Genomic DNA, 13,021 nt, shown 5'->3' on the forward strand with positions numbered 1-13,021 from the left:
TGCCCGGCCACACACACACACACACACACATCACACTGCTACTACAACTTACAACTAGCATTTGAGAAAACCACTACACTAAGGCTATCTATAACCATGAAATTCAGACTGTTGGCCTACTGAAAAAATACAGAAGCAAAGCAAAGGACCCTACCCAATATATGTAATAGTCACACTCTCAAGGAGGGAAGAAAAAATCCACCCAAATGAAAGTAAATTCAGAAATAAGAAGTTACAGCTTCAACAGATGAGAAGGAGCCAGTACAAGAACTTCAGCACTACGAAGAAACAGAATATTATGACATCCTCCAAGGACCACACTAGCTCTCTAGCAATGGATTCTAATCCAAATGAAAACTTTGAAATGACAGATAGAGAATTTAATGTTTGGATTGTAAGAAAGTTTGGTGAGATCCAAGAGAAAGATGAAAACCTACACAAAGAAATCAGGAAAACAATTCCTGAGGGAGAAGAAGAAAAAGTAACACACTTGAAAAAAATAGGAAAACAAAACAAACAAACAAACAAACCCCCCAAAGCTAGCAGAAGAAAACAAGTAACAAAGATCAGAGTGGAACTAAATGAGATTGAGACAAAAAAACACAAAACAAAACTCAACAACAATGACATAAAGGATCAACAAAACAAAAAGTTGGTTTTTTTGAAGGGATAAACAAAATTGATAGACTGCTAGCTACTTTAACCAGGAAAAAAGAATATTCAAATAAGCACAGGCTGGGCATGGTGGCTCACACCGGTGATCCAGCACTTTGGGAGGCTGAGGTGGGAAGATAGCTTGAGCCCAGAAGTTCAAGACTAGCCTGGCAATATAGTGGGATCCTGTCTTCCCAAAAGAACTTTTAAAAAATTACTTGGGTGCAGTGGTGCACACCTGTGGTCCTAACTACTTGGGAGAGTAAGGCGGGAGAATTGCTTGTGCCAAGAAGGCTGAGGCTGCAGTGAGCTGTGATCGTGCCACTGCACTCCAGCTGGGCAATAGAGCAAGACCCTGTCTCAAAAAACAAACAAAACCAAATAAGCACACTCATAAATGATAGAAGTAACACTATGACTGATACCAAAGAAATATAAAAGATCATCAAAGGTTACTAAAAGTACCTCTATGCACAAAAACTAGAAAACCTAGAGGGAATGGATAAATTCCTGGAAACATACAACCTCCCAAGACTGAATGAGAAAGATACAGAAATCTGTATCAGACCAATAACAGTTAATAAAATTGACACAATAATAAAAATCTTCCAACAAAAAAAGCCCAGGACGAGACAGATTCACAGCCAAATTTTACCAGGTATACAAAGAAGAGCTGATACTAATCTTACTGAAAATATTCCAAAAAATTGAGAAAGAGGGATTTCTCCATAACTCATTTTACAAAATCAGTATCCCTGATACCAAAATCAGGCAGGGACACAAGAACAACAAAAAACTGCAGACCAGTAGCCCTGATGAACATAAATGCAAAGATCCTTAACAGAATATTAGCAAACCAAATCCAAGAGTACATCAAAAAGATAATTCATCATGATCAAGTATGTTTTATTTCATGGAATGCAAGGATGATTCAACATATGCAAATCAATAAATATGATTAACCACATAAGCAGAATTAAAAATAAAAATTAAAAAAAACCCAAAATTGAATATGAATAATGGATGATAAAAACAAAATGAAAACAAAAACATAAACCATATGATCATAACAATAGATGCAGGAAAAGCATTCAGCAAAATCCAACATCCCTTTGCGATAATAACCCTCAAGACTCTAGGCATTGAAGGAACATACTTCAAAATAATAAGAGCCATATATAACAAACTCACAGCCAACATCATACCGAATGGGGAAGAGTTGAAAGCCTTTCCCATAAGAACTGGAACAAGACAAGAATGTCCACTCTTACCACTTCTATTCAACATAGTACTGGAAGTCGTAGCCAAAAAAGTCAGGCAAGAGAAAAAATAAAAGGCACCCAAATTGGAAAAGAGGTAGTCAAATTATCTCTGTTTGCTGATGACATAATTTTATACCTAGAAAATCCTGAAGATTCCTTCAAAAGACTGCTAAACCTTATAAACAATTCAGTAAAGTTTCAGGACATAATATTAATGTACAAAAATCAGTTGCATATCTATACACCAATGATGCTCAAGCTGAGAGCCAAATGAAGAACTCCATCCCATTTACAATAGTCATGTACACACAGAAAGTAACTAGGATTATACATTTAACCGGAGGTGAAGACCTCTACAAGGAGAAATATACAAAACACTGATGAAAAAAATAGTAGATGACACAAACAAGTGGAAAAACATCTCTTGCTCATAGATTGGAAGAATCAATATCATTAAAATGATCAAGTTGCCAAAGCAATATACAGATTCAACACAATTCCTATCGAATTAATAACATCATTCTTCACAGATTTAGAAAAAAAATCTTGAAGTTTATATGGAATCAGAAAATAGCCTGAATAGTCAAAGCAATGCTAAGCAAGAAGAACAAAGTCAGAGGCATCACATTATCTGACTTCAAACTATACTGCAAGCTTATAGTAACTAAAGCAGCATGGTACTGGCACAAAAATAGATACATAGATCAATGGAACAGAATAGAGAATGCAGAAATAAATCCACATGCCTGAAACCAACTTACCTTCGACAAATATAAACAATGGGAAAAGTATACCCTATTCAATAAATGGTGCCGGGAAAATAGGCTAGCCATATGCAGGAGAATGAAATGGGACCCCTTACTCTTACTATTTATAAAAATTAACTCAAAATGGATTAAAGGCCTAAATGTAATACCTAAAACTATAAAAGCCCTAAAAGAAAACCTAGGCAAAACTCTTCTGGACATTGGGCTAGGCAATGTATTTATGACTAAGACCTCAAAGCAAATGTAACAAAAACAAAAATAGATAAATGAGGCTTAATTAAACTAAAAAGCTTCTGCACAACAAAATAATAAGCAATAGAGTCAACAGACAACCTGCAGAATGGGAGAAAATATTTGCAAACTATGGATCTGTCAAAGGACTGATATACAGAGTCTACAAAGAACACAAACAGCAAGAAAAAACAATCCATTAAAAAGTGGTAAAGGACATGAACAGACATGTCCTCGAAAGAAGACATACAAGTGGCCAACATACATATGAAAAATTCTCAACATCACTGATCATCAGGGAAATGCAAATTAAAACTACAATGAAATACCATCTCACTTCAGTCAGAATGGCTACTATGAAGTCAAAAAACAACAGATGTTGGCATGGACACAGAGAAAAGGGAATGCTTATACACTGTTGGTGGGAATGTAAATTAGTACATCTATGTATTAATAAAACAGTGTGGAGAGTCTTCAAAGAATTAAAAATAGAACTACCATTCAACCCAGCAATCCCACTACTAGGCATCTACCAAAAGGAAAAAAAATACTATGTCTAAAAGACACATGAGCTTGTATGTTTAATGCAGCCCTATTCACAACAGCAAAATCATGGAATCAAAGTGTCCATCAATAGCCGACTGGATAAAGAAAGTGTGATATATATATACACCATGGAATACTATGCAGCCAAAAAAAAAATCACATCCTTTGTAGCTGGAGGCATATACATGTGTGTGTATATATATATATATATGAAAAGCTTATACATAATATCTTTGTTTTTTGATGGCGGATAGTAACAAATTACTATAGTTTTTAAATTCAGTTGAATAAATAAACAGCACAGTAATTTTAAAAAATGCCAATATATACTATATTCTGAAAAATTGCATCTTTTGCAGATTTTCAAATATTTGACAAAAAATTTAATGTGTCAACTTAAAAATTTGAAAACTACTTATGTGTACTTTCTGTACTCTTACGACACTCCTTATGGTACTATAACTAGTTGTTTTCAAATCTTAGCTCTTTTATGAGAATGCAAGTGACTGAGGGTAGGGACTATGTTTTCAAAGCTTTGTATGTGTCACAGAACTTTAACAAAGTATCTTGTTCATAAAAGGAACTCAACTAACTATTTGCTGAATTAAATTATTTTCATCAAACAGAGTCATTCATTTCTCTTCTACTGTTCTTATTTAATCTTCAGGTTAGTTTTTCTACTACTTATAATTAAAACAACTGCCAGATGGGAATAAAATTTGGCCTTAAAAAATCATTCACATTTTATTTCTAAAATGAGAATGGGAAAGTAATGTCAGAAGGAAATGAGTATACATAATAAACCAATATCAGTTTTTAAAGTGTGTTTTTTTCTATATAAATGAAACAACACTAAGCATTCAGAAATGTATTTATTGATATCAAACTATTGTATATATATACTTTTAACTCAAAGTAGTTTCTTTTCATGATCATGCACCAAATTAGCAGTAAAAATAGCAGCAGATGGATCAGAGTGGTTGTCAATAAACCTTTTCTCCCCAGGTCACTAATACATAATTGCCATGAAAAAAAAACATACATATGTATTTACATTTGACTCATCACCTCTGCTTAGGACTCTACAGGGTCAGTTCAGCACAAGATATTGCTGAACTGCTGTATTTACTACATATGGAACAATTAAACTAGCAATAAGAAGTAGTTTATGCCTGTATGCTGGCCTACATATATATACCTCTTTGGCGATTAGTGAGGATTATCAACAAAGTTTGGTCTTGTCTTGTGATTATAATTCTATTACATTACATTTAAATGTGATATACAGAATTTTGTTTTATAATTAGTATTATTCTAAGAAATAATAGTACATGTAGATCCTGTAAAAATAACATAACTTATACAAAAGCAAATTCAAAAAATACAATAAAAACTCTTATAATCTTACTTAAGGAATATCAGGTTTGGATTTAGGAATTAGATAGCCTAGTATCTCTTCTGATTCTTTGTTGTTGTTGTGTTTTTCAGGGGAGAGCATGAACACAGTCCCCCACTACTACAAACTATGCAGTTGGGTTTCCCATATTTGGGGAAATGGCAGGGGTCAGCACATCCGGAGTATGATGGATAAGCCTTGCCCTGGGAAAACCACCTTTGTGATTGTGATAGCTCCCCTGCCAGGTAAGCAATCTCCTGATTCTTCCCATTCCCTCATTGTTGTGAGATTGTTTCTTTGAAGCAAGAAAATATTATCTTGAACTTATAAAACTCCTTTTTTTAAAAAGAAAAATTTGGAACTATCTCGTATATGATAATTCTTTATCCTAACAGTATGGCTATGAATACTAGTTCTAGGTAGCATTTATTGAGTACTTTCTTTGTAGCAGGCACTATGCTTAGCACTTCATGTTTAATCCTCACAACTCTCTGAGGTAGGTAATATTACTGTGCCCATTTTACAAGAGAGGGCTCGAAACCCAGGTCCATGGAAGGCAAAAGACACAAATGGGGATATTAATATTCTGGCCTTCCTGAACTCCCCATTAGACTGTGAACTCCTTGAAGTGTAGGGGGAGGGAGCAATGCCTTACTACATCTTAGTTGCATTACAGTGCTGACCATGTAGAGGAAAGTAGGGAGGAGGAAGCTAAGATAGGACCTTTTCCTGGGAGTCATGACAGTGGGCAATCCTAGATGTAGCAGGTGAATGCCAGACCAAAAACTCTAATTCTCATACTTCAAACAAGCTAAGAGAAAAATCACATTTGTAAAGACATTAGAGTATACAAACACTTCCACAAAAATGAGGGAGTACCTGGAAAGTTAGGTGTTCAAATTCACATCTAATTTCCCTGGGATTAAATCTAATTAAGTAGTGTCAATTTTGTTTTTTATTATGATGTATACCATTGAAGACATATGGTTTTTTATTATAGTAAGCTAGTTATTTGGTCCTCCTGTAAAGCTTTATCAGCTTCTTGTTTCCCTTTAATGTTTCTTTTCAACTCACATGTATCTCTGCAAGGAAAAAGTTGTAGAAGGGGGAACAATATAAGGTACTTAAATTTCTCTGAGGCAGAAAACTTCAGGGTCTGAATTTCTGATGTTTGTGGGCCAAAACAGTGAATAAGCACTTAAAAGTGGTCTTTGGAATTTTTAATTTAAATGTTTACCACTTTATTCTGTTAGTAAATGAGATCAGGAGTAGCGATTTGATTAAATCACATATATCGCCTATAAAAGTGTTAAGCTCCTTTATCATTGTTAACACTGGGCTTCCCAAAGGCCATCGGCATCCCAAAGGCCATCTTGTCTGCTGAGGAAGCATACAAGAGCCAACCAGGAGCCATTTTCCTGCTCCTGCCCTATTTAGAGACCCTATATTTTTGTCCAGAGTTCACAGTTTAGCACAAAGATGTCCTCAGTTATTTAAGCTCATTTTGACTGTATCCTGAAATTCCAAGTGAAAATAGTTTATCCCAAATTGGCCCAAAAGAAAAACAAATCACACTGAAAAGAAACAATTTCTTGTTGTTTGGACTGCTAAATTACATATATGTGAACAACTTTAGAAAACAAGGCAAATGTTCAGGGTTTTTAATTATTTCACTCTTAAAAGAGTACTTTTTAAAAAGTGCTTTTCTTCAGTACACATTAAAGCAAACATAAGAAGGATTGATCAGTGCTCCAGTTGGTGGAGAAAACAGCCTAGAGATACGTTAGCTCCCTGCTAAGCTTTTGGGACCCATCAGAACTGTATTTCCATAATTGTAAAATTGACTGTAAGCTAAAGTCTCTTTAATCATCTATGTATTTCCAATTTGCCTATGTAGGTAAAGGCAGATTGATAGTGTACAATGCACGTTAGTAATGGCCATGTTAGTAATGGCCATAGAATATGATTCTAGTTTGACTAGAATCTGTATACACCTAAGACAAAGAAGGAAATGTCAAAGGAGACGATTATTTTATGTTAGGAACATACCATAAAACAATGTCTTTCCAGGAAAATTAAACAGGGATTTTTATGAAGTCTGAAGCTGAACATTTATGAAGTTTCAGAAGCCCACACTGAAGAATCCTCCAGCCCTACCTTTTCAACTTATTTTGAGACATAATAATTCAGAAAATATTTTTAACAAACTGATCAATCCTTTACTTCAAATTTTCTTACATTAGATTTGATCAAACTTATTAGGAATTTGAGGTAATATACCAAATGTCTGACTCATGATTGTTTGAGTGCATGTGAAAACCAGGCTGTGCTCAATTAAAAAGCAAAACAAACTATAACTCAAAGGATTGTACCAGAAGGGAATCAACATGGTTTTATAATATATGTTAATGTTAACTGATGGCCCAGGCTATATGATCAGGTGAAACCCTTTTAGCGTTACATCTTGCAAAAGATTTGTCCATTAAATAAAGGAACTAAAATGGTTTTCTTTTATGAGTGCTGAAACATTTTGATAAGCCTACCAGAAATGAGAGTTCTTCTCTATAGACATATTTTAGTATACTCTGTAATCCATTCCACATGAAAATACAGAACAAAGGTAAAATTTTAAACAAAATACAAATTCTAGTACTCAAGAAAAAAGCTGAGTGAGATGAATGGAAGAGTTGTCTATTTTAACATGGAACTTATTGCCACTAGCCATATCTCCTTTAATATAAGATCTATGGGTAAGAAAATTCCAATTTAATGATATTCAAATATATAAATATTAGTTCCTCAGGTTTCTAGTTATGTGTTAAAAAAATAACATGATATGTTGAAACCTCTTCAATTTTAGAAGAACCTTGTTATAAAGAACAGAGCTAAAAATGTTAGAACCACCTGCCCTTTAGTGTAACAAAATAAACTAGCCTTTTTGGTTTACTTAATTATAGTCTTACCATCAAAAATATATTCTCTAACTTAAAAAAATACTTTTTTGGTAATATTTGATGACATTTCTGATGAGAGCACATAAAAATAAAACAATACTTAAAGATGTATACATAAAATGCTCAAGGAATCGTCATTTAAAAACAAACGATTCCCTTACTGTTTCTTTTCATGTCGAGAAACAGGGTTTTTTTTTTTTTTTTCACACAGTCTCTGTAGCTCCTAGGAATTTCATTTCTACGGCAGCTTTTGCCCTGTGGGCTGAGCCACTCTTCTTTTGGAATTCTGCAGCAATTTCCTCAAAAGACTTTCCTTTGGTTTCTGGAACTTTAAAAAATGTAAACAGGGTAAAGGCCAGGAGCACTCCAGCAAAGAGGAAAAACACGTAAGGTCCACAGAAGTCCTGGATAGAAAGCAAACACAGACTTCCAGTTAGCAGTTGTTTGACCTTCTCTTCTGTTCAGTAAATCTGTGAAATATTAGGCTGCTTACCGCAATGTACTGGAAACACAGAGCTACAATGAAATTGCAGGTCCAGTTGCTGAATGCAGCTATTGCTAAAGCAGCAGGACGTGGTCCTTGACTGAAAAACTCAGCCACCATGAACCAGGGGATCGGGCCTGGCCCAATTTCAAAGAAACTGACAAAGAGGAAGATGGCTATCATGCTCACATAACTCATCCAAGAGAACTTATTCTGAGGAAAAAAACAAAAACAATAGTGGGACTGAGATCATTAGCTGCTTTTTCCTTTAGCTAAGTAGCCTCTGAGTTCAGAGGCAGGCATACATCTTTTTCTAATGTGTTTTGTTCAAGCAAGTCTAAGTTATTCTAGTCTGAGAGAAATTGTTCTAGTCTGAATCATGCTTAACTCTTTAGACTTAGATTTCTTATAAGGAAATCCTCTGGATTAGGATTTTCCTGGGAAAGAGGCAGGGCAAGGATCCAGTGACCTTTGCTCCTACTCATACAAGGTTTCCAGACAAGATGTATAGCTTCCTGTGAAGTAGTAGATGAGAATGCCAGGAGGGCAGAGGTTCAGGTACATGCCCAAGGTCACACAGGAAGCCATGTGGCAGAGTCAGCATTAAAACCCAGTTGGTGGTGAATCCAGAGCCTATGCTCTAACCATGGGTACATGGCCTCCCTGGATGTCAGCCAGAATTTACATGCTGATATTCAGCCTTAAACCCAAGAAATTAATTCATCTTTTCTTTATGTATCTCCTTTGATTTTATGCTGTTGCTCTGGCTTTATTTCATAAGTCAGTCTCAAATATTTTTGAATACAAAGCACTTTTACCTGGACCACAGAGGTGCCAGGTACCATCATATGTTAATGAAAAACCTCAGTGTAGGCACCAAACTTACCAGCAGCACAAGTCCCACTGACATGAAGATGGCACAAACAAACATCCCACACATTCCAATTAGAAAGAGAGAACGTCGCCCTGCCTTCTCCACAAGGAATACCTAGGTCAGTTTTAAAGAAGATTATCTCAGTTTTGTGAGTCACAAAATATTGACTGTTTACTTAAATCATTTTTACTGCCAAAGAGGTCATTTTAATTTATATAACAGATAGGAAGCAATTCCACCCTTCCATTTTACAGGAGTGAGATCGAGGTGGGAAGTGACTGCCCCAGGTGGCAGAGCTAGTCTCAGTGGACAGCGGGTAATGATCAAATATCCGCTTAATTTAGTCACATTGGTTTGAATAGGCCATTATAGAGATAGAAACATAGTGTTACCACTACTCCAGGATTATCACTTTGGGTACAATATTCAGAGACTGTACAGCTGGGGTCTCTCCCAGTAGATGTCCTGTACATTTAAAATGTGAAGGTTCCACATTTAAACATGACATTAACTTCTTTTCTGATAGCTATCCTAAGTTATAATTACAAGGGTCTGTGCACTACTGACACCAGAAACAGTACAGCTGTTCAGGTGTCAACTAGTCTCGTCTAATTTTCTCACTGCTTAATAAAGTCCTATTATGACCACTCACCTGGCAACATATGGAATTTGATAATTGTACCAAAACAGGCCTGCATTTTTCTGTATATGCTTAATTGTATCTTTTGCCAGGAGTGAACTATTCATCTTAAAAGTTAGGACTTTAAAGCAAAGGGTTAAAATGCTTTCTTATCTTAACTGAGGAGATACGTCATTGATTCCTTTAGTTTTGTGGACCTTTGCATTAATGGTTAAGATTTACAATTAGCCAAGACCAGAGTTTGTTATACTCTTGCCTGATCCTTGGAATATTACCAAGGCTGGTGAGTCACTCTCCCTCTCACCCCCCACAAAACTTCCTGTCATAATTTCTCACTTTGGCGCCTGGTGAGCAAATTGGCTGGCTCATCAGCCTATCAGTAAATCAATAACAATCCAATGTCTTTAGTATAGTGAGCTCTGGTTCTGAAGATATCTTAGAAACATTTCACCTACAGTGAAAGCCTGTTTCTCAGAGGCATGCTCATATCAGAGTTTTAAATCACTTCAGATAGGATGATAAGCAAAGAGCACATATTTAATTATTGAGAAGGAAGTTGGAAAAAAACAGACTTTTCTCAAGTTCATTAAATATCTCTTTATAACTCTTTTATTATGATGTTCAAAACTGACTTGGTGCCACCATGTCAAGCTACCAAGAAAATAGAAGCATTTCTTTGTGAATAAGCTCCTTTACTATAAACTCTAAAACTGCACGTCTTGAAAATTGAGTTGGCCTCTGTCCCTGAGGCCTGGTGTGCACTCAGGGTGAGTGTGACAAGGGGTGAGACATGGTCAGTGGCTGGAGATAGCTGCCCAGTCAGAACCCTCATCTTTGCCACAGTGCCTCACACAAATCCTGGGCGCTTAGTTGCAATTTGGTAGTCACCGCTTCTCTCTCAGTGTCATCCTGCCTTCTAGTTCCCTGCATTTTTCTTTCTGCTTTTTTTTCTGTCAAGATTACAGGCCCTCTTCTACCCTCCCGTTAGTGTGGAAGAAAATATAGGATGTGGAACACAATTAGTGTGGAGTTGGGAAAGTCTCTCTTCACAAAAACAAATTGATGTTCTTCCAATTTGGTGAAACATTAACATATTCGGTGCATATTTCTATTTGCATATTTTTATTTGAAAATGCACACACAATTTGGTAACATTGGTTAACTTTGGGGAGAGAAACTGGATGACTGAGGGACCATCCTTTTTATACTTTATGAACTTTAAAACAATATTTCAAAAATTAATATAGTTAAACATTTTAAATGTGATCTGTAGTGCTGGAGGCTTAATTAATGATTAGGAGTGATTTTTAAAGATTATGTCACTACCCTGTTCAAAAACTTTCACAGAATCAAAGGATGAACTCTAAAAAGGTATATTCAAAATAATTAGGACACTGTCTTAAACAACTCCTCCCACATGAGTGGAATTGGGAGCAGGGTGCAAAAATGAAACTTTACAGCGGTTTCCCCTTTAGATTTTTTCAGAATTTAGGCTACCCAATCTTGACAATTTGATGCTTTACATAGAAAATCCTATTATACACAAAATGTTTTAATAATAATCTATTATAAAAAATATGTTGAATAATTTGTAAAAAATATTCCAGGAGACAAAAGGGTGAATAGTCCCTTGGATTGCACTTCAGAAACAGGTCTTGATTGATTTAGAGTGGCCTTTTGGTTTGAACAGGCCTTATCTCTAACGGTATGTCTACAGAATCATTGGCATTTCATTATTATCTGTTTTTCCTGCTCTTTCCAAGGTCCAGCACTGTTTAATGTGGTCTGGACAAACCTGCCTTTTGATCTGGGTAGCCAGGCTGTAATTTATTGATCACCCTAAGGTAATAGTTAAGAGTTCATGTGCGGAGAATGAAAAACAAGTGACTAAATTATATTGAGTATAGTATTGTGACCAAAATTGAAAATATACTTTTTGCTATTTTTACCTTGTTGAATAAAGATAAAAATAAGCTCAATGACTCTCATTCTACAGTGAATTACATTAGTTGGGGAGTTTTTGTCTTTGTCGTTGCTTGTTTACTTCTTAGATTATTATGTTAGATATTCTTGTCAGGTTCTTATATATTAAGAATATATCTTATGTATTCTTACATAAGAATTTATATATTTATATGTATTGTATATTATATATAAATATATATATTTCCCACATAATGAAATGCCATGTTCTTATATATTAAGATATAAGATATATATGTCTTACATATTCTTAATATATAAGAACCATCACTTCCTATGTATTCTTAATATATAAGAACCATCACTTCCTATATATTCTTAATATATAGAAACCATCATTTCCTATATATTCTCAATATATAAGAACCATCACTTCTTATAGAAAGTTATTTGGTTTTAAGAAGAGTATATGACCTTTTGTTGTTGTTGGAAGAAAGCAATAACATTTCTAGTTACGCTGTCACTTCCCTCATAATATCACACATACTCTCATGCATCACCAGAAGCCACAACTTTGTGAACTACTTGGAAGCTCTCTGCCCAATGACTTAATACCATTTGCTGAGTCTGCTTAACTTTGCTTAAAGGGTTAAATATCTGTTAGAGAGGGCCTTGTTTGTTCATTTTTATATGTTTCCCCCAAGAAAAATATATTTCCCCCAAAACATATTTTTATATGTTTTCCCCCATGGTAAAAAAAGAATTTGAACTATGTAAAAAGAGGAATCTAAGTAGACCATCCAATATCAATAGAAATGACAAGCTGTCAGCTACTCCCAAGGGGTTTATGTACAGAGAAAAGAAGGAACCTAGGAATCTGCACAAGGAGGAAGTTCTCTGTGCCCCCAAGTGAGTTACAAATTCACAAATGAGTGACTAAATGGCATCCCAGCAGTGCAGAGAACCAGTGATTCACCCTCTCAGTTATGCCTAATCTCATTGCAGTGGTTGGCTTATTCAAACAGGACTCTTCTCATGACTCACTTGGGTTTACACACTTAGAGCATGTGTACAATGTCATTGATTGCTTTTAGAGCCCAAGTTCCCCCCACCACACACATGCAATTTCTGGACTAAGGAACAAGTGGAGTATTTATCTAGAGCGTTGACTTACAGAGACAGCAGTGAAAACCATGTTTACAGCACCAACTCCAATGGTTGCATAAACAGGTTTGCTGATACCAGCCGTCTGAAAAATGCTGGTTGAGTAGTAAAAAATCTGCAAAGTAA

The 13,021-nt window shown here is 35.4% G+C and overlaps 1 protein-coding gene and 1 non-coding gene across 4 annotated transcripts in view; both read right to left on the reverse strand.

Annotated features, from left to right (window-relative positions):
- Nucleotides 1–4,313: 4,313 nt before the first annotated feature.
- LOC105465712 (solute carrier family 2 member 2) overlaps nucleotides 4,314–13,021 on the reverse strand; it is a 32,496-nt gene continuing 23,788 nt past the window's right edge. For all 3 annotated transcript variants that reach the window (XM_011714292.3, XM_011714300.3, XM_024787931.2), the window contains 4 exons: nucleotides 12,906–13,010; nucleotides 9,181–9,282; nucleotides 8,304–8,507; nucleotides 4,314–8,214 (listed from right to left, as the gene is read on the reverse strand). In XM_011714292.3, the coding sequence (XP_011712594.1) occupies nucleotides 8,014–8,214; nucleotides 8,304–8,507; nucleotides 9,181–9,282; nucleotides 12,906–13,010 (612 nt within the window). In that variant the 3' untranslated portion in view covers nucleotides 4,314–8,013. The remainder of the gene's footprint in view (nucleotides 8,215–8,303; nucleotides 8,508–9,180; nucleotides 9,283–12,905; nucleotides 13,011–13,021) is intronic.
- On the reverse strand, nucleotides 4,946–5,109 carry LOC112423982 (U1 spliceosomal RNA). The gene has a single exon (XR_003014593.1). It is a non-coding gene; the product is annotated as a U1 spliceosomal RNA (small nuclear RNA).

Source organism: Macaca nemestrina, chromosome 2, assembly GCF_043159975.1.
Source record: "Macaca nemestrina isolate mMacNem1 chromosome 2, mMacNem.hap1, whole genome shotgun sequence".
NCBI classification, from domain to species: domain Eukaryota; kingdom Metazoa; phylum Chordata; class Mammalia; order Primates; family Cercopithecidae; genus Macaca; species Macaca nemestrina.